Below are 23,394 nucleotides of genomic sequence, written 5' to 3' on the forward strand. Positions count from 1 at the left end.
AGGTTACTTTCTGTATTTTTGATATGAATAATTGAAGCCAAGTTCGATATTGAGCTCAGTAAAAACATTATTACAAATATGATATTTACTTTTTTAAGTGTTCCTCAAACTACATTTGCGCAATACTTAATGTAAGAATTTTAATATAAAGGAAAATTTACTGATAACCCATATTAATTTCTACAATGCAAAACCTCACTCAGGAATTCTAACCACCATTCTACTTACAGATTTCTGTAATTCCTGAATTTCCTTTAAGCTTCTAAGCTTTCGACTCTCCTTGCAGTATTGGTCACGGAGATTAAAAACAGGAAGAAAAAGAATAGAAACATCAAAGAATAAAAAATGGAACGGACTTACTAAGGGAAGAGCTGTGTTGTATGGAAACACGTTGTCAAGTCCGTTCCTTTTTATTCCTTGATGTTTCTATTCTTTTTCTTCCTGTTTTTAACCTCCGTGACCAAGACTCCAGGGGAGAACTGAAAACTTGGAAGCTTAAAGGAAAATCAGGAATTACAGAAATCTGTAAGTAGAATCATATTAATTTAGTTTTAGTATATTACGTGTGGGTGGTATTTCGTAGTCAATTATAATATATACTTTAGCTTAACTGTCGAACTTAAACGGAGTTTATCTTCAGGTTTTAAGGAATAAAACAGGGTGCAAGAAATAAAATTAAATTTGAAAGAAACCCTTTTAGTTTTAATTACTTATGGAGGACATGGAATATTATAATATAACGAATTTCTCACTTGTATTCCTATGTCAATTATCGAGTACAACATTTAAAAGCTGTAGAAAATCCAAGCCCACGTGTTTCTCAACCACAAAGCCCACTTGGCGAAAGCTGGGCTCGAAAGAGGGACCGCGAGTTCTCTACCACTGAGCCATCGTGGCCCCGTGGAAATTGTAAGAATGACTGACAAATTATAACCATACTTACAGGTTTTGGTTCCTTTTCCCGTTTGATTCATTCGGAGTCCTGAGAATAAATCTCATCTACACTCTGACACTTTTTGTACGCTCACCAACAAAGAATATGGTGACTGTACCAAAATGACACAAGTGATAGTGCGAAGATATTTCTGTAAATTAATTTAAATAAAGGAACACCTTAAGAATTTCAGTAATGATTTTTAAAAAATGAATCAAAACATGGTGATCTTAACCAAGAATTTAAGGAATGATCAAAACAATTGCATCAAAAGACTGAGATCTTGGCCAATAACTAGTTTTTGGATCAGGGGGGCCACAAAATTTTTGAACGGCCCCTAAATCGAGTTTTCTTATTTTCTACGGAATAAGCACATCATAATGAGTTAAGTGATAGTTTGGCTGGACATCATGTTGAGTTAAGTGACAGTTTGGGTTTGGCTACACTAAATGTAGTTCTCCAGATATAAGATCTACAAGAAAATTTTTGACTGAAATATATTGGATCTCTTGATGCATTTTTTTTTTTTTTTTAAATCAGGGGAAACAACATTTTTGAACGGCCTCAAAATCGAGTTTTCCTATTTTCTACGGAATAAGCACATCATACTGAGTTAAGTGATAGTTTGGGTTTGGCTACACTATATGTACTTCTCCAGATATGACATACGAGAAACTTATTGACTCAAATATATTGGATCTTTTGATCCAAAATATTGTTCTAAAAATATAACCTAACGGAAAGATCATAATTGTTCAAAACTCATAAAAAATAAGAAAGGATAAAAGAATCTTACTTTCAAGTTTATTCTTCTGTTCAATCTTTTGTGGACTTTCTTCAGTATGTAGGTAACTTAAATGCAGGTGATCTATCTGAAGCCATAGATCTCTCAGTCTATCCTGAAGTGAACTAAAATCCACCATTGTTAGAAATTCGTAGATCACATTATGTTACAACCTACAAAGAAAAGAAAAAAATATTACCACGATAAAACATCATATTTTATTAAGGCTGAAAAAAACTTTTAGAATTTACAGACAACAAATATTGAAAACTGTAAATGCAGTTTAGATACATAATAGTGGGTTTTACTGTAGCAACCCTGTTTTGTTTAACCCATATATACTGTTTATTTTCCAGTTTAGATTAATATTTTGTAGTAATTATATAAGTTATATATATTTAGGATAGGTCTTCAACTAATGACATTCTTTCAGCATGCTTCGCTGCTGCTTTGTAAGTACGCCGCCTTCTTTTTCTTCTTCTATGACGAAATGTATAGCTCGCGCTCTAGATATCCAATATACTGAGAAAAAGACACGACAGGAAGTGATAATCCCTATGGGAATTTTACTTTGATTACTAAAAATTGTTCTAGTAAAGGACAGTTGGCAATTTCGATGTATTCAATTGCATCTTGAACTACATAGCTGAAATACGTGAACTTAAAAAAAAGAAAGAATTGCTATGAAAACAGATAAAATCGTTCGATTGAAATAGTTTACAGTTTGTCACATGGGGTTTTATACCGCAGTGGAAGAAAGAATAATTTTATTACTCATCGCACGAAAGATGCTAAAGCTTTGTTCGCATCGAATAGTGTACACTACACTAGGGTAAGTTTCAGTGGCACAAATCACTTATAGTACCGGTACCGCATATGATGAAGGCGCAGGTATGGCTGTGACTTCCAAGTGAACCACTCCAGAACTAATTTGAGCAAGTTGCATGGTGATGGGTGAGTGACGGATGGTGCTAGTGAACGATTGGTTCTTGTCGATTATAATAATAAACGTTAAGTGAACCTGAATGACTTTCTAGATACCAGTTATTACATGGAAGTTATAATGACTGTTTATCAATAATTTGAGAGAATATAATTTTGTACGGTGAACAGAAAAGTGGAGTATGCATTACGCACTATGTGTCATTGATGAATTGCGGCTCAGGTTACGTATGGTGAAGCATGTCACATATTAATGAACTGAATACTGTTCTCCTTGCAACTTACAAGTTTGCTACCACATGCCTTACAGCTTACAACACAGAAATAGGATTACGTGGAACAGTTCCTACTTTCCTCTTTTTCATATTTAGTGTACCAGTTTAGTTATGATTTTGGCTCTTTGGAAGACGAAGCTCTTTTCTTGTTAAACGCCTAAACAGACGTAAAAAAGGTAATTTTGTTTAAATAACTTTTCGTGGTGCACTGTCCTAATAGATTACCGAATAACTTATTTTTATCGTATTTGTTAATGCATTCTCTGCGCTGAACCTGCACTCTCTACACAACACATCATTCACATATGAGCATGAATCTCCTTGTCATTCCTCACAGCATCTGTACATGTCCCTTTACACACACAAGTGAAAGACGTCTTGATAAAAAGCGGCAAGGCGTACCATGAAGGGAAGATTTTTTTCGACTATTTTTTCAGTATCTCGTACAGTTTCCAAGATTTGAGCCTACTTCCGATTGGAGTTTCTAATTCATGTATGATAAGCATTTTCTCTCTTCTTGCATGCAGTATGTAATAAGCAAATACATTACATACACAATTATGTCAATGATATACGGTGCTCTTGGGCAAAACATTCCAAACAATAAAGATTCATCTTAGCCTGGACAAATGGTTATTTTTCCTTTTTCATTATTATTTAGCCTTGAAACAAGCGTCTGAGGGATATACAACCCCTATATACAACAATGTTGTGCTGGAATGTATGACTCGTAGGATATGATTATTTTTTTACTTTTTTAAAATTTCAACACTTCCAGTGTACTCCTAAAAACTGTAATAAAGAAATAACGGCCACGTTTTTTTATATATATATTCAATTAGAACTGGACAATCTACATAAAACTTGGAATCGACCAGAGAAAACAGCACGTTTCTAGCACTTGTGGTTTTCGAGATCACATTGTCGAAAAGATTGAGGATAAATATATAAATCTAGCATTTTAATATATAGATACACGTATGTTATCTTTCACAAATATTTAGTTAATATTTTTGTTTTATTATGTAAATGTAAGCGTTCGAGGCAGTTCAACAGAATTCTTTTGTCTTGTCTTCATCACCATTAACGGTGTTTAATAATTGGTGCATCAGCAAGTTAGGCTAAGCGTGCTAAAAATGTAAAATTATTGAATTATTTGTACAATAATTGAAATACTTTTGTAGAAAATTCTATAAGAATTTTACAAATAGTGGACGACGCCATTTGCATTTATTGGCCGATATGAGAGTCGAAGTGCCTGAATTATATATTTAAGAAATTGACAGAATTAAAAATAGGATTCTGTATAGTCATGATTAGGTAAAGAACATGCCAAAATCAGGCAAATCAAAGAATTGTCAAAACAAAGGTAAATCAAAGTCAAAATGGGGAAGAAGCTTCAGTGAGATGAAAAGGGTCAGCTACTCAGATAGTCAGGTTATATATAAAGTGAGAAAAGTGAAAATTAAATTAAATGAAAATGTGTAGGACATCTCTGTGTGTACGTAGATGTATTTGTGATTAAATGTAAATGTGTGTAAGTAGTGAAAAGGTGAAATTTTCACTTAATCCCTTTCCTCTTTTGCACACCACACTAGGGGATGTTGACACAACCACGATCACCTCTGAACTTCCAACAGATATCTCACTGCTCAATTTAGGAATTTGGCATTGCGAAACACTACGATCCTCTTCAATATAACAAATTTTTATTCCGTAGTAATCAATGTTGAGATATTTTGTGATGTAATGTATATTAGTACGAATGTTAATAGTAGCATATTATCAATTCTAGTGAGAAGAAAAGTGAATATTATTATTCGCAGTTATCAATATTTGAAATTTGTGATATTTTCTATAGCATTGTGAAACAAAGTAAGCTGTCTCAGAAGTACGAATATTCAGAATATATATATATATACATTGAAAGCATTGCCGTTTCGTAGATGATACTTTAATACATAAAAGTGAAAGTATATCACAGTTTTATTGTCTAAATTTAATACAGAATGTTTTAAAATTTGTGAATTCTCTATGTCTGTCTGTTATTTGCGAATCTTTCAATTTTGAGCCATCTATTTAATAGAGCATCAAAAACTATCTAAAGAAGTGATTGAATTTTTCGCGACACTCTTACCGTTCCCGAGATACTGGTAAAAACCGTTCCGATTTCGGGAGCTTTCAGGAGCCATATCTCGGGAACCGTAAGTCATAGAGAGATGATATTTTGCGAATTTATCAATTTTGAACATATGTCTTCGTACAACAACATATCGTAGAACATTTTAACAGAACTCTTAAACAAAACATGTGGAAAAACTTTAGTTCTCAAAGAAAACATAAATGGATACATATATTACAAGAATTGTTTAAATAAGTATAATAATAAAGTACATAGAACAATTGGTACAAAGCGAGTTAATTATTTTTAACTTAGTTCTGACAATGCTCTTGGAGCATTATTAACTGATTTATTATTTATTTATTGTGCACGATCCTTGCTGTGTACTAATAAATAATACAAATAGAAACTTTTTGTTTTTGTTGTTGTTGTTAAGTGCCGAGTGCTTGTCTGTGTACTCATTGATGGAGGAAGATCATAATACACAAAACGAGCTTGGATTATTTTCTTTTGATTATCTGTGTTCTTTAGTTTAAGTATAGAGAACCAGCTCCATTATTAATATTAATGTTAAAGTAATGGAAGGTTTCTACCAAGGAAGGTATCACCAAAAAAATTAAGAACAAATTCACCAAGACACTTTCTTAATATATATATATATATGTTTATTGAAGTTTAGCGTTCCTTTCCAGCATCAAAATGTACGAGACTAGAACCTAGAGTTTAAGGTAAAATCCGACCCACCGTAATTGCGTCTCCCACCAGGGATCGAACCCGGGATCTGCACTTAACCACTAGACTAGCGGAACGGGCACGCTTCCTTCAATTGGTTACATATACAGCAGTCTGAGTCTGACATTTACTTGTTTTTGTATAAAAACTGCGTAACCGCACAAATATTTTTACTTTACTGTTTATTCGATTATATCGAAATATCTCGAATAATTTATTTTCCTTCCTGAAGTACAGTACTTTGGTACTGAGTTCTAAAATGTGCTCTACGCGTGAAACCGTGCTACATTATATTCATTTGGTTATAAAACTATATTGCCTCTTCAAATTCACAGAGAATAGAACTCATCTGGAACTAAACACAGAAGCATGCGTACGAAAGGTGACACAATAAATTTCTACGGTACGTATAAGGGTGATTGATTTAAATCAAACTTACTCATTTTAAATCTGAAATAAAATGCCGTATTTCTGACTATTCTTAATTGAATAAACCTGAAACTAACGAAATCCGTGCTATGTGATAGAAATATCTTATCTGTGAAACTGTATTTGCAGTTTCAAGAACCGCCATCTCTTATTATACCAGAAATGCCTGCTGTAGCAAAATAAAGGTTTAAAACAATGAATTCTGAGACGTAAAAATCCGTACTTAAAATTCTCTGACTTTTCCACGTCGGATATAACATTGATTTTGATTATTAGGTTGATGCCAATGAAATGCCCGCTTGACTGAGGATGTATTTTAAACAATTCTCATGGAGGTCTCTCGATAGGCCCAATTCTAATAACTTTATTTTTCTTTTATAAAGCATCCATTGTTTAATGCTCATTTGTAAAGTATTCAGAATAGCAGACTTATTCAAAATTAATGTATGAATAAGTTAAAATGAAAGGATACTACTACTATTACTATCATAGGTACTTATGGAAATTAGAGATTCACATTCCTTATTGAAACTCCTTAATTTTATGATATGAAACATACAAGGTTCCTACTGATCTGGAGAAATCTACTTCCCTGACCTTTGGCATGAAATTCCCTGACTTTCAAGACAGGTGTCAGATGACGCTGGCATATAAATAAAGAATAAATAATAAGAACATTTATTCCATAGGGACATATAGTAATGAATTGTTCATACGTACACTCATGTCCAAAATGATTGTCGCATATCTACAACTGTCTTCTTGTAAGAATATAATTTGATAATGACTTTGCAGGGTACTTTTAATACTGATACTATGTGTATAATCGGGAAATGAATACTTGTGGTAAATTTCATAGGAACAAATTATAAATACGAAAACTAGAATGAGTAAAACAAAATGTTGCTAAATGAACAAGTTAAGTTTTATTTTCGTTTTATTGTTCTTATTTATTGCTCTTTTGATATGGAATTTGCCACATACATGTCTTTGCCGATTATACACTTATTAACATTATAAGAAATACCGGGGGGAATTCGTTATCAAATATTATTCCTACAACAACATATTTATAGACATGCGACAATAACTTTGGACATGAGTGTACATTCCAGTTACCTTCCATAAAAATCTGAACCAAGTCCATTATAATGGTTGGCTAAGCTGATATTAGTATATAATTAATGTTAGAAAACATATATTTTATAAAATTTCCCGGATTTCCAGTCTTCTTCCGTGAACTTCCCTGAGCAGTATGGACCCTGACATAACTCTCATAACTTAAAAAAGACCGACACACCACAAAATGCACCGAAACTTTGCTTGCAAGCATCCAGAAATGTTGTAAAAGCAAGGTGTCGTCATCGCGTCAAGGTGTACAATAATGGACGCGAAGATGATGTTTCAAGGACCTTGTCCGTTTATTCATGAGTTGCAATACGGAAACTTCCACATCCATGTTATTCTCTAGACGTCTCATTTGCTAACATCTTTTCGTTCATCTCGAGTACATCTTGGAAGAAACAAAGTTGTCTGATCATTGGAAATGAAGTCCCACGATTATGCCCTTCAGACTAAGGGAGACGATGATTAAGGCAAGTGATCGATGGAAAAATCGGTAGAATGAGATTGTGGGAGGAAACGGACATACCCTTAGAAAATTCACGGACAGGATGTTGTCCCCGCAAACTTACTTGGCTTGGGATTGAACTACGACCTACGATCCAGAGGTAACCTGATGATCGGCCGGATTGTGTAGGATATGAAATTCCATTGTCGGAGGAATTTATCAGAATATAGCAAATCAATATTTTATGTTTACAAGGGTTATGTTGCAACTGTGAAACCATTACAAGTTCTAGGGTTAAGTGCTGTATCGCTGGACCAATTTTAGGAAATTTGACGGGTGAATTGGAAGATTTATTTTGTGTTTTGAAGAAGAGGAAGTGAAAGCCAATGAGGAGAATAGATGAAATTAAGAAAATGGTTGTTTTTGATGTTATAAGTTTAACGTCCCGTTCAGCGACGTGGACGTACTGATTAACGTGGAATTCGAACCACATGAGTTCCCGCTCGGAATCCAAACCGGACCTCCGTTGTCGTAAGTGTGGTAACGAATTAAAACTACAGAAAAGAGGACGAACATCTAACCTAATCTGTTACATTTTGGTACTCTTTGAATGGCATTTTAGTACCTACCTCAAAGCTGTTCAACACATAAGTCAGGCATTTTATGCCATATAAAGTGTTCTCGACTATCCTCGTCCAGGCGTATACCCACCACCGCTGACACGCCTGCTTCCTGCGGACACAGCCCCTCAGACCATATTCCTACCCTCCTGCTCTGATTCGGTTAGATAGCATTCGTGATTTTTAGTGGCCAACTAGCACAAGTTGGTTCGTGTTTTATGAACTAGTTTTTATGCGATACGTCCACACTGTGTTTCGACCAATAATCCAATTACCAAGTGAGCCAGGGTCACAACCTAGTAATTTGGGGGGAAAACTAAATAATATTCCTTCTTTTATTATTATTTTTTTGTTTTTATGTGGTCCGGCGATACAGCACCAATGCCCAAGACCTATACTACTATTAAAATGAATTTTTCCGTATGAAAGACAACTGCATAGAACACTGACTTTCCCCAAGAAACATTTCCGCACGATGTACGAAAACTTTATTTTATGTTTACAAGTATAGTATTACAACTATGAAATCATTACAGGTACTCTAACCTATGTGATTTTGAGAGATATCAACTTTATTTTGCACTACCATAGTTTATACGCATATCCTACGGTACATCGCTGAAGCGCCTCCTCCCTGCAAACGCACCGCCGCGCTGGCATTCTTGCTTAGGTCCTGCCTTGAATTGATTAGATAGCAATCTCGCTTTTAGCAACATTAGCATAAGTTTTTTTTTTTTTTTTTTTTAACCTGTCGTTTTATGGCATATGCCTGGACGCCGCAGTTATATCTGTAACGGGAATACAGTTAATCTGCATCTATGAATGCAACTCCCTGATGGCAGAACTTTCTTTATCTTTCTGCGATGAGCCTTTGTAAGTCAAAAATTTTCTGCAGGAATTCTTCAAAAAAAATTCTGCAAAACTTTTCTGCAGGAGAAACACTTGTGATTGTTAAAATACGCTTTACACGACGTAAACAACAGTTCAAACTATTTTTATATGAGTCGTCCGTGCATTTAAGACATCTACACATATCATGGCTATTTATTTTTTCCTTTGGCAATTTTTCTGCACAGGCGCAGGAAATTTTCTGGGATCACATCGCAGATCGCGGCATATTCTGCTATGGGGGTAACTCCTACTCTAAGAAACGATTTCTAAGGCATTATGGCTGAATCTCGTGAAGAAATAATGGTGCTGCTCAAGTTTAGGCACACCACATTTTGTAAAAATTTACAAGTAAAATTCAATACTCTAGATGGAAAAACATGTTTATAAGGAACGAATTTCTGTAGCCGGCAGAATTAAATACTAACTAATACAGCTGTATTTCAGGTTTAACAATGTACAGTTACTAGTGTAAAATAATTACAAGTGGTTTAAGGTAAATGAGTACATATGAAAGATGATTGTATTAGATACTATTTTCCACTGGGAGAGTATTTCTTACAAAAGCTGCATTTTATGTTTAGAAGCAGGGTTGGCTGGTTTAAAAATGGTTTAAACCAAAAAACTAAAAATGTTCGTAAAGTGCAAGTGTTGGTAAAATCTTGATGAACACACATTTGTGGGTTATCACGTTTCACCCCCGTATATTATATTCAGACCTAAATTTCCCATTTAAAAATATTATACCACAAAAGCAACTTTTTTTAAAAATAAGTTTATAAATGCTTCTTTTGTAATCTTTTTAGTTTATTGTTATGCAATTGCAATCAAAGAAAAATTCTCATTATTGTATCGTTTTAATAATGTTTACTATTGACAAAATACATCAAAATGCCATACTTTATGTGTGTGTGGGTGGGTGGGTCATACAAACCTCACGAGAGACATTTCGTGAAATCAGAAGTATCTTTTGTAACTATTTATGTATAAATGTGTCTGAGCCAAAGTGGACTCAAATACTTCGTATCTTTATTCACTTTTCTTACTGATATGCAAATTAAGTCGTTGTTAACTAACTTGGATTAAATTAGTTCTTCTGTACTCTGTAGTACTTCTAAAATTGTCCATATGTAATTCTGTATAATGGTTTCATTTCTGCAACTGTTTATCTTTTTGTTCTTCTGAAATGATTCTTGACAAGTACATTAACGAGGAGGCCTACGTAAAGATTAGTACAACGTATTTTCATCAGGATTTCTTCGTGAGTCGGCAAACATATCGCATTTGTGGCCAATTAGCCCTGGTTCTAAGTTCAAATGGAGGACAGTTTCTCTCGGATGTAAGTCGAGAGGCGGTTTGGATTCCGCTTTAAGCTTATGTGACCCCTTCCAGCATAACCCGGTTGTTGCATAATAACACCAAGGCGAAACAAACTTATTTCTGTCCATATATATGAATACATAGAGCGAATTATTTAAACTAAAAAAACCTGGTTTAATAAAAAAAATCTTTATTTTTTTTTTTCAATAAAAACCATGGTTTTTGCCAACCCTGTTTAGAAGTATAGCGTTAAAGTGCGAACCATTAAAATACTATTAGATTGCAGTATCATTCCGAAAACCCACGCGTATTCGCTGCTTACGCTTATACCCACCGTCGCTGACGTTCCTGCTTCCTTAAGATGCAACCCTTTCGGGCTCACAAGTTTTACCCTGCCCTGACTCGGAGAGATAGCATTCGTGATAACTAGTCTTTACCTTAGCCATATTATTCATTTCGATTCAGTGATTTGATCTTTCGGTTCCGTTTTGAGAGCTTACCTTTTCCACTAACTTGGTTGCTGGTATCAAGTCATGTGGTGCATTTGATTTTTTTCTTTCTTTTTTGCTTGAACGGAGAATCATGGATATTGTGTGACGTCATCTTGTCACCGTCTTCAATGTTTCACGTGGTTAGTTGTGGGTGCAGGTGGTTCGTTTCTCAGCTCTTACTTTCATCATGGTGCCAGTGTCAAATATGATGTATTTTTATTTTTCGATACAGGAGTGGAAGCCTAATTTCTATAGGCTGTCGAAATTAAAAAGTGCATGAAACTGATATTGATACTTACAGATTTTATTGGCAATTATTCGACCTTAAGAATAGTTGCAATGTTTATTAAAAAGAGCAGAACTTCATCAAATGAAATCTTTCTGCGTGTTACGTCCTACGCCGGCTAGGCTAAAGGAGATGGTTATGATGAGAAATGAATGAAATAGTGGAATGAAGAAAGTGAGACGAAACCCACACACACGCTGCTTGTACAACACAAAGTTCACTTGGCGTCGGCTGGGATCGAACCCGGTCCCCAAGCACCCTGAGCCACCGCAGCCCCTTGAATTTCATCAATTCTAAGTAGGGTAATGTTATGTCGCGCAGTGTAAATCCTTTGGAGGACAATAAAAAGTGAATTAATGTCGAGTAGTGCGCCTAAAATTGACCTTCACAGAAATAACTATATAGTACGATAGCAGGTAATATCATAGCATGCAATCATTTCTAACGCACTTCAGTTTACACGCGTATCATTAAACTGTACTAATTTGGACATGCGCCATGTTAATGTGTCCAGCACGTATTAGGAAATCATTTAAAGCGTTTTTTTTTCTTTTACCATGACGGACTATTCTAAATCTGACCCTTAAAATATTTCGAATTAACATTTCAAAATGCTCTTAATGTACATATATAATTATATTCATGGGCTACGTTTTGGTACTACCTGACAGTTTATTGTACAATTGCTACAATGTTTGTAATATTGTTTCTTAAAAACCGAAAATTTATCAATTAACTCTTATTTGAAACGAGATCTGCTGAAACTGATGCAAATGAAGACATAACCTACCCGAGAAAAACAGCTCCGAATTATAAAAGTTTATATTACTTCACCCAACAATAATATGCAGTCTTTTGATAGCAACACATAATTACATAATATTTGACACTATTCATTTTCTAATAGTAAAGACCTATTTGTTACATGCAACCAATATCAATACAATCGTAACTTTCATACCTTTAGAATGAAAGATGTATTTTTACAGGTCACTCGCCTAACATAAAAATTCCCATCGTGCGATGATCTCACGCATACGCATTTCTAACTTTAAAACGATAAAATTAGCAACCAACAGGGAGTTTCATGACTGATTCACTAATAGGTTCCGCTATCGTTTTCCGTTCTCCAATAATGTCATGTGATTTCTCGCATGTGCTCTTAATTTGATTTCAGCAACACATCAATTACTACTGTATCTTCATACACAGTATTTAGAAGAAGTTTCACAAGAAATGACAATTACCACATGAAAACATTTCGGGTGAAACCTTAGACTTTAAAGCCGACTACTGTTTAATTATCGATTTATTGTTAATTTGTTCCTGCTTCGTTCCGTACCTACAGCAACTGTGGATCGGTGTGCCTTTAAACAATGATTGTGAAAATGTGTTTTAGCAATGATACAAGTTCCTATAGCATCAATGGCGGAACCAGGGGGGGGCGATCGCCTCTCCTAGAAGAGGAAACTTTCTTATTTTATTCATATAAATAAAACCCATCCCAGAGTTTGAAGCTGTTAAAAGTATCTTTAAGTAGCAGTAAGAAAACCTATAGCCCCCCCCCCCATAGAAGTTGGTCATGGATCCACCCCGTATAGCATTTGTAGTAGTTTCACACTTGTAAGTCTATATTTACAAAATAAAATACAGCTATTTTACACTGTGCAGAAAAACTCCTCCGATGGAAAATAGTATCTAACATAGTCATCATTCACAGTAATTTTAATCGTCTTAAAGCACTTGTAATTATTTACACTAGAAACTCTACGTTACTAAACAAAAAATACAGTTGTTCTTATACAATTTAATTCTGCTGCTTGCAGAAGTTTGTTCCTTATAAACATCTCTTCCCATATATAGTATTGGGTTTTATCTGCAAATTGTCAAAATGTGGCTCCACTTAATTTCATCGTAACCAAAAATCTGCATTTTAGTTCACTTTAACAGACATAGGGGTTATAATTGACTTCAACCGCGTTGCATAATGATTAGAAATTTTAGCAAATGCCAATCCGAATGGTGGCCCTTGGGTCCTCTTACGTATCTGTTTGCGTCAACACAACGCAACATTTCTGTTTCGGTTTCCGATAATCCGTATTAAATATAAATTTGTGATATGACATAAGGGCCGTATGCATAGTTATTCTGCGGGTTACTTAGGGGCTACGTACGGGACACGTGATAATTTGCGTTGCAGAGTTCTCCCGCAGGGTCAAACAAGCCCGCAACCTTCCCGTAAGTCAAGGGGATGGCTAGGGGTGCTTCAACGCACCCTTTGCTAGCCCGTAGCAGTTTCTGTTGTTGTATAAAATGCATATGCTCCGTGCTGACAAAATATTTGAGTATGTTAATGAGTTTACCGAATTCGTTGAGCTGATTAAACGATAATAAATGACATATTGATGGCAACCAATTTAAAAATATATACCAATTCCTGAAAGAAGATTGCAGGATATTTTGCTTCCGCTCGTACAAATATTGAATACAAGGTCAAAGAATGGACTAACAACTTCTACCTGAAATAAAATAAGCGAGAGATGCTTGTTACAGTATTGGTACTGAAGTACATTTTAGATTAGATTGTAGATTAGCTTCAGAATTCATTCTAGGGGTCCAGTGGTGATTTAAGGATCGGCCGGGGGGGGGGGGTAAATTTCTCCCCGAGAACCATGACATTCCCTCAGGACCACATAGCCTATCGTGCTTAATATGAATTCTCAGTATTTTCGTTACTAATACATTTCATCCGCAGTATATTGAAATCGCCACACACACACACACACACACAAAAAAAAAAAAAAAAAAAAAACTGGAATCATCACTGATGGGAAAAATTGACTCAATAGTTACACATATTTCATCGTGAAAATGTTATTCTAATGTGTTTTACATCCTTCTCCCTGTTGGTGTTTTCATACATTTCTCAGTTAGCATAGGTAAAGTTGAGGAGCGCTAACATCCCTTTTTTTCACTAATGATCTAACGTCTTCTGCATTCTTGGTTTCTTACCTGACCACCAGCTGCGTACACATTTATAATATGCTTGCAAACTTATATATTATAAATAAATAAGTGCGAAAAACCATGCCCAACACAGGAAAAGTTTGCATTTATTCCGATTCCAAGCTGGGCACAATTTGAGGGATCACGCATGATTCTGTCCTCGGAAGCAGGCACATTAGTGTTGGTGATATGCGTATAAGGAAAGACAAGTGGAAATCATCGAACTCCTGTTTATCGACGCGCTGTAATTGCTCAAAGTATGCATCGGTTCACGTGATTATGGAAACAGTGTTAAGAAGTATGGCTCATAATTATGCAATTATAATGCAAAACTAGGTTCTAGTGTCCACCTACTACAGATAGATGCATATTTTTTATACTAATTTGATCATTATTCGAGTAAACCGTTCTATCAAATTTTACACATTTCTTACATTTTCAGGTTAGGTTAGAGCTTTGTATTTCTTTTAGCAAAGTATGTCTATATGAAGAGCTCCATTACTACTTGCAGATTAACTAAAGGAGGGCTCAGTATAAATACAGTGTGGGCGTATAACAAAAACTACAGTACATAAGATACGAATCAATTTGTGCTATGTGGCTAAAAGCACGAATGCTACCTGAGTTATGGTAGGAGCGCATCAGGCGGCTCCGAGTGATAGTGAGCGGGTGTGTCCATAGGGAGCAGGAGCGTCAGCGATGGGGGTATACGTATATACGAGGATAGTGGAAGAGCACACTTACACATACAATACTTTCATTATCACTTAAATCATTTCAATATGCTGCCATTGATGGTAATTACTTATATTTACTCTTTCATTCCTTCACGAAAAATGTAGGGCTTCACATCGTATTTTACCTATAAATTTTCTATTTCGTAAAAGTGTCTGCTCGAGTGAACCCCTAGTTCGTTTACACACCATCGCAAACTCGCCCGTTCCCTACGGACGGACCTCGACTGCTTCACCTTGGCATTAAACCGTAGTAGATGCAAAAATTGCTTGTAATAAGCAGCTTGCAAAGTTTGGTGCGTAGTTTTGAGACGTCTGGCTTTCACTATATGTATGTATGTCTTATACAATTGTACGCAATTAGAAGATAACACTCTAGGAATAAGTAGATAAGAAGTTTTACGCTATTTGCATGGAATATCCTCCCAAAAATACTGTATTTATAGACATAACTTTTATGCCCTCCTAAGGTTAACTTTTACTGGCAAATTGTTTAGAAAATACATTCACAAAAATACTATGGGCTGATTTTGTCCAAAAAAATTAGTGTATATGTAATTTATTTCTAGTGGGATCTCTATTGTAAAGCTACAGCCCCACACGTTTTCTAGCTACATATCCATATTTCTTTTTGCGAGTTAACAGACTTTACCTGAAAATGAAAAAGAAATGTATTGCTAATCTACACCGATATTTTCTGCTTTTCTATATCACTTTATAACTATTTTCAAGTTAACAGACTTTATCTGAAAATTAAAAAAAAAAAAAAAAGAACTGTATTCCTAATCTACACCATTATTTTTCCGCCTTGGCAAGAACAAAGTTCAGAACATTTATTTCATTTTTTGATATAGCATACGTCCATGCAGTTGCTGCTTCGATGTTAATTCTTTATCATAGTAGAATTGAGTTTCGGAGTTCTACCTTCAACTTTTTTTTGGACAAAATTTTAGCCTCGCTCGAGGTGTACTAGACCAATCAGCTCTCAGTGTTAACCGTACCTGAGGGATCACTTTGGAAGCTTTATGCATTGCACAATCAAGGGGAAGGTTGTGGAAGCCCACAGGTACGGTTCGTCTAGGGGACCCCTACGTGGTCGACTATGCATATGGCCCTAAACCTGTGTCCAACACTCGGAATGCGATGGGATTTCCTTATATAATAACATGGCATATTTCTTTCCAAAATATCATGAAAAATATTTATTTTACACATTTCGAAATTCGTCCAAATGTTTGTTAGTATTAATATTGCATGTTACGTTTTACTTTTTCTTGCTAGAATAATATTAGAGCGCGCTAATTAAAAACTAATTTTCTTCCATTTGAACGCTGTGAATTTATGGTATTCATATTGCAACAGTGCAAAACAGCAAGTAGGAGGCTAAGTACAGGGGCGGACTGGCCAGGGCCGCTGTGCCACGATTGCGCCGTAGGCCATCTCAGGGGGAAACTAATGAGAACAATAAAGAAAGAAAGAGAAAAACTAAACCAGAAGAAAACTAAATAATTTGGTAGATCACTTGTTGTTATGCTGCCAACTCACAGCCCTCTTCCATCAGTAAGTTAACTTCTTGAATATGGCCCTTTTGTTGTTAGATTTGTTGTTAGGCATATCTTTCACTACGGTCTTTTATTATTAGAAACTCTGATTTAGTTTGTCCCTGGGACCTTGGGACTTTCTTTCAATATATTGGACAGTTGGGGCCCTTCTTTGATTACATTTAGTATTTGGGGTCCTTTTTTAATTGTGTTTGGCAGTCTTTCATTATATTGGTCAGTTGAGGCACTTATCTCATTACATTGAGCAATTGGGGCCCTAGGCCCTTTATTCATTATGTTGGTCAGTTGGGGCCCTGGGCCGTTTTTATGTTTTGCAGTCTTTCATGTTGGGCAGTTGGGTCCTTTCATCGTTGACTGGAGCCTGGCTTGTAGGGGCCCATATTTAACCACAGGTTGATTGGTCCTTTATGGATGTTTACGCATCTTGTAGGTCTATATTTAATAACACAAATATGGAAAATTCGCGCATTTTTAAAAATATAATTACTTTTGCCTAGTCCAAATATTAAGTTCATTTAGAACAGAAAACATGCTTCGTTTTTGAAATTATCCGCTGGAGCTTATGCTACAGTTTATTGGCCAGTATAAATACCATAATTCTATCCAACTCTGGAATAAAAGTGTTCTATCACAATCATGTCCAGTAGGCAATAATGACAATAAAGTGCGAGATTGAAAATAATGGTGTAAGTAATTACTACAGTAGACTCAAAATAACGTGATTGCTAATCAGAAGACAATGCACGACATTTTAACGTAGAGCCTGCTCAGAATAGATGTAGCGCTGCAGTGAGCAATACTTCTTCCTTAGCGACCAAATTATTATTTTTGCATCTACTGTATAAGGTTGATTCACTTTACGTCACAGAGATGTTTTGATCCCATGGTGCCGGTAAAAACATTCAATGTGCATCAGCAGTATTTGCAGAACTTTATACAGGTTACTTCAAACAATGTAGGCAAATGACGTCATTGTAATCTTAGTGAAATGTTTCTATCGATCTTGGTGTTCGATCAATGCTTGAAGGCTGACACTAGAGAGAATATTTCAACGTCGAGTATTTGAGATGTTAACAGTTGTAAACAGTGTCACTATAGGACAAGGAACTTACACCAACTATGTTTTGATGTCTGATATTATAGGCTGCTCTTTTGATGGAGTTGCTAACTTGAGTAGATGCTATAAAGGAGTTAAAGCATTAAAGCATTGAAGAAGGATAATCATGAAATCATTTACACCCACTGCATGGCTCGTGCTCTTAATTTGGTTATGACAAATTCGACTAAGCAGATCCCTGAAGCTGCAAACTTATTTGGTGTGGTTCAAACTAGTGTTGTGTTTCTGTCTGAATCCTACAAAAGAATGGATGCTTGGAAGAAAATTATTGATACAAGCCACGAGGGACATAACAGACTACGAAATCTTCAAAAATTTTGGTGCAACACGATGGTGGAGCAAAAACAAGGCACTGAATGCGATAATCGACACTAACAGGTTTCACTACAGAACAGAAAGACAAGACGAGGACGATTGTCCATCATCATCAAGATTTCTTGCATTTCTATTCTTCCTCAATGATTTTGTACAGGACAGGCGCTTTGATGCGAAAACAAAATTTCAAGCTGAGACTATGCTGAATAAATGGACAGAATTTAACACTGTAATGATGTGCTCTGTGTATCAGGACTTGTTTACAACAACGCAGTCTATTTCAAAATATCTGCAGTCTCACGGATTGGGCTATCTTACGGCCTGGAGTCTTGTAGACAATTTGCAGCACAGCTTCAGAAGAAAATAGAGGCAAAAGGGGATGTCTTTAATGCTTTACTAAAATATAAACATATTTTGTAAGAAGATAAATCAACAGCTTGATGAAGAGATAGAAATGGAAGAAGACTTTCCGTCCAGAAGAATATCAAGGAAGAAAATGCCAGCAGAGCTTGTATTCAGATGAACTGGGAAAGAAGTTAAATGTAAGTTAATATGATTTATTTAGAATAAAAAAAAAAACTTCAACGAAATTCTGAATACAGCTGGTTAATGTGTCAGCAGTGCGTAAAATAAGGTATATCTAGGTGACAAAAGTGTCTCCTAGTGTACAACCATAGTGCGGGCAAATCGATGTCATCTTGCAGAAAAATTTCAGATTTTTTTTCGAAAGAGTAGGTACAAACACCCATAAAAGTGGACTACATTTACAAAAAGTCCGACTTTCGGGGGCATGAAGAAAGGCAGAACAGGAATATGGGTATTGGGAAGTTTCACGTGATTTATCTGGAATCCTCACAGTTAAAACCTAAGAGCATAAACACTATTTCGCTTATTCATTTCAATCATAAGCAGAAGCAGACGACCAGTCGCCCTCCTACAGAATAAATTATTTTTTTTACAACGCACAGCAACTCTATTATGATTAATTACAAAGAAATTACCTTTCAACAGCAATTGAAGTCTTTGTAATTGCTAGGTTAGTTAATGTACTTTTATTGATATCACTGATTTTACATTGATATTAGTTTTGTTGTTGTTGTTGATGATATTATTATTATTGATAACGATGTAATTGCGCCAGATATGGTGGCCAGTGGTTATGAATTTGTCTTTGCGTGTTGACGGTAACTGTGACTTTCGACAGTGAATGCAGTTTTCTTTTTTAAAAGAACCAATACGTTACTGGTACTATTACCAGTATGTCAAAGAAAATCACAGCCCAAAGAAAAAGCACTGCCAAAACGTCAACATGAGTCCGATAAACCCGATAAAACTGATTCATCCTGCAACAAGAAGGTAGCAAAAGTTATTCCGGTGCCGAATAGTAGTTCAGGTGCAGTAATCAGTTCCAGTTCGGTTCAACAAAAGAAAGTACAAGAAACAAGCTACCATTGCGATTGCGACGCAGTTGTCTATTCCTCACAACGTTCAGGTTCACAGTTGAAAAATTTTCAATGGTACAGGTATAAAAAAATCTCAGTTGGATGTTTCTTGGTTACTTCAAATGTATCTCTGTATTGAAAAAGTAAAAATTGGTAAACGCAGTGTTTCAGGCATATTCCAGAAGCACAAAAATTCTCAAAAAATGTTAGAGTACCAATTGCTGATGGAATAATATGCGATAAAAAGAACTGGAACGTATTATTGATAATTTGACGACAGAGGCTCATCTTGCTGCTGAAAACGTTGATAAAATGCAAGAAAAATGAACTGAACATTCTGATCAACATCCTTGGATAAAAGCGCTGCCATCTCATAGTGCTAGACAAGTAAAATTGTTGATCGAAATGGCAATTGATGTTTACAATGATAGTGGTCAGTTAACTCTGTCTATGCATTCCTGACTTTCACGGTCCTTAGCTCACGTGCATGCCAACGTACTAATTACGGTTTTCAAAGATAATGGGTTAACTACAGAATTTCCAGAATTTAACCCACCCGTTTCAGCACTACAACACGGAAACCCAGTAATGTATCGAGAAATGTTGGATATTGTAAGCAGTCTTGACGTGGAAAAAGTTTCAGATAAATTGAATAAGGCTGATGGTTTTAAAACACAAATTGATGGTTTTGTAGACAAGCACTGAGTTGGGAATAAGTTCGACACTGCTCGATTGTTATCCGAAAATCTAAAATTAATCACAGTGTTCCTAAGAAAATATATAGCCGATACAAGAGGTGCAGAAGTATTTCTAGATTCAGTTACGCTGTGTTTGAAATGCTTAAACATTGAGAATATAGCCAAAGAAAAACTTACAGGCTTAACTACTGATGGTGAGAAGGCTAATGCAAGCGAAAAAAGTGGAGTATGGGTTCGGATGAAAGAATATCTCGATAGGAATAGCTTTTGTGTATGGTGTATTGCCCACTGCATGGATTTGGATCTAACGGATTTGGAATACCCATTTCAGCTATACAAATTTGGAAGAGTAATATGAAGTCAGTTGCTACTTTTTTTTATCGAGATCTGTTCTTCGTTTCGAAAACTTTCAGAAAATTGGCAAGGAAACAAATGTTTCAATTGTATGTTTTCCTGCTTATTTCGGTGCATTTTTTCTAGCATTTGATAAACTTGAGTCAAGCTGTTTGGAACAACTTGCCATGTATGCAAAGGCACTGGACATCAATCACTGAAAATGCAGAAGCAACAAAAGTAGTAAAAACTACTACCAGAGGATTCATGTGTCTTTGGAAAGATGGTGATCAACATCTCACTTGTATCATGCTGGAATTATTGAGACCTTGAAACACTTCAAAAAGAATGTAAAAAAATCAATGATAACAATGATAGATACAGATCTTGTGAAATAAAACTGTCACAAGCGCCTTACTTTAATGGAACAAAGACCTTGCCCTGATGAACTAGAAGAAGGATTGCTCAATAACGATAATGCTACAAATGATGAAAAAGATGACCCATCTCATTTTGTTTTGGAAGCTCTTCTCCAGAAACGTTCTGTCAACTCCCTTATTCCCGCTAAATATTATATCTGTGACTACGGTTAGAGCCCCGCAGTTCACGTTGTTTTCTATTTTCATTACGAATCGGTTCACTGAGCGATTCATGAATGAAATGGCCAAAGTAAAGACTTGCCTTCCTCTTAATTCATATAATCCCGTTACTGTACCCACTATGAAATGATTATGAACAAATAATTACTTCCTTATAGTTTAACAACGAGAGCCATTACATATACATACTGTATTTTTTCATAAAACCGTCTCTTAATTTTCATAAAATTCTTATATTATTATTAGCTTTTTATGGTTATACTTGGACGAAGGGATTTGTTTCGTAACTGAGTAACCATTTTCTCAGTAGGAAGCATGTAGGAGAGGCAGCGGGTGCATAACAAATGAGAGATGTAGAGCGCCGAAAGCGTAGTGAAGTGCACGGGGAACGGACAAAATGGCAGGGGACATAATGGCAGGAGGACAAAATGGCAGGCGGACAAAATGCCAGGAGGACATAAAGGTGGAAAGTATAATTTGAATTCTCGGGTTTTAAACTATTTTGTTTCTTACTTGGTAAATGAAGATTTCAACATAAATTTTCGATTTATTCATTATGTTCCAAAATTCGAACTGCTAACAATATTTCAATTCTAATTGACAGTCATCTACAAACATCTTACTATTGCAAGCCTTCTAATCATATCAAGAGTGTCTTAATGAAATAAATTAGTTTTAGTTGTTTTCTTTTATTTATATATTATTTAAGATTTGTTTCGGATATTACTAGAAGGAAGCAGCGTTTATCTTTATTTCTCACTGTGCTCTGTATTAAAAATCATGTTTGTAATCATAAAAAAGCTAGTGGAAAAAAGTGAAATAGATTTGAGGACAATAAAAGTGTATTTGTTGAAATAGTTAATTTCTTATTCTCTCTCTCTCTTATTCTCTTTCCCTTTCTCTCACGCTCGCATTGGTTCAAACAGGCCAATCAAAAGATAAGCAACAAAAATAAATTTCCTCAAATAAAATTTTAATTGCCTCCAAGTCCCTTTCACTTTGCTTCCGACTAACTTCTTTGTTTTCAAAAAAATATTGATCTTCATGGAAAACGGGAAATTTGGAAAATTAATACGGGTAACTTGTATTCTAGGATATGTGTTATAGGATGTTCACGACATTGTAAGTAACTAATCATTCTCACGGCTGCAAAGTGTGTTTATAGACTATATTACGATATATTTTGTTATATAAAATTAATGCCGATGTAATTATTAGTCATTCGTACAACTGCAGAATGTTTTTATATTGTGTTCTACGATATGTGTTATAAGATGTTAACGATCTGGTATGTAATTAGTCATTCTTACGACTGCAAAGTGTGTTTATAGTCTAGATTATGATATATTTTGTTATTTAAAATTAAGGACTATGTTTTAGTCATTCTTACGAGCGCAGAGGGTTTTTACAGTGTATTCTAGGATATATGTTATATGGTGCTAACAACACTGTAAGTAACTAGTCATTCTTACGACTGTAAGGTGGTTTATATTCTTTATTACAATATATTTTTTATATAAAATTAATGACGATTTAAATAATTGGTCATTCTGACGACTGCAGAGTGTTCCTTATAGTCTGTTCTAGAATATCCGTTATTATTGAGAATTAAGAAAGTTACGTAATTAGTCATTCTTACAACTACAAGCTGTTTTTATAATATAAAGGAAATGTTATAGGAAATTAGAAAAAAAACTTAGTCATTCCTGTAACTGTAAAGGAATTTTATAGGTCCGTACTATGATATGTATTAGTATTGAAGAATAAATAGTAACAATTCTTTCAGTCTTGCACTTACCTTGTTTGCTTTCAATCTATATTTTCTTGTACTTAAAATTGTTATAAGACCAAGATACCAATTGGAAGGTGGTTACAAAGAAATAAATTTAAGAAAAATTAATATTTGGATAACTGATATTTACCCTCTTTTACGCTCTTGGTTCAATTTAGCCGTATTTTGACATTCGAGGCAGAAATGACGAAATCGAGAACCGTTACTTACTAACAAACACAATAGGTGAAACCTAAAAATATGAGCATTAGGAGTTATAATTTTTGCCAAATTAACTTCCTGCCATTTTGTCCTTCTGCCATTTCGTCCACTGCTATTTCGTCCGCTGCCATTCCGTCCGTTGCTATTTTGTCCTCCTGCTTTTATTTCCTGCCATTTTTGTCCTCCTGCCATTATGTCCTAA

General features: G+C 35.2%; 1 protein-coding gene across 1 annotated transcript in view; it reads right to left on the reverse strand.

The window, feature by feature from the left end:
• Nucleotides 1-12,719, reverse strand: part of tamo (PUB and ZnF_RBZ domain-containing protein tamozhennic) — a 42,626-nt gene extending 29,907 nt beyond the window's left edge. The window contains exons 1-2 of the mRNA XM_081757117.1: nucleotides 12,355-12,719; nucleotides 1,731-1,891 (exon numbers count right to left, since the gene is read on the reverse strand). Of these exons, the coding sequence (XP_081613243.1) occupies nucleotides 1,731-1,857 (127 nt within the window). The 5' untranslated portion in view covers nucleotides 1,858-1,891; nucleotides 12,355-12,719. The remainder of the gene's footprint in view (nucleotides 1-1,730; nucleotides 1,892-12,354) is intronic.
• Between the last annotated feature and the right edge of the window lie 10,675 nt (nucleotides 12,720-23,394).

The sequence above is a fragment of the Thermobia domestica genome, chromosome 1, assembly GCF_964235325.1.
Source record: "Thermobia domestica chromosome 1, izTheDome1.hap1.1, whole genome shotgun sequence".
In the NCBI taxonomy this organism is placed as follows: domain Eukaryota; kingdom Metazoa; phylum Arthropoda; class Insecta; order Zygentoma; family Lepismatidae; genus Thermobia; species Thermobia domestica.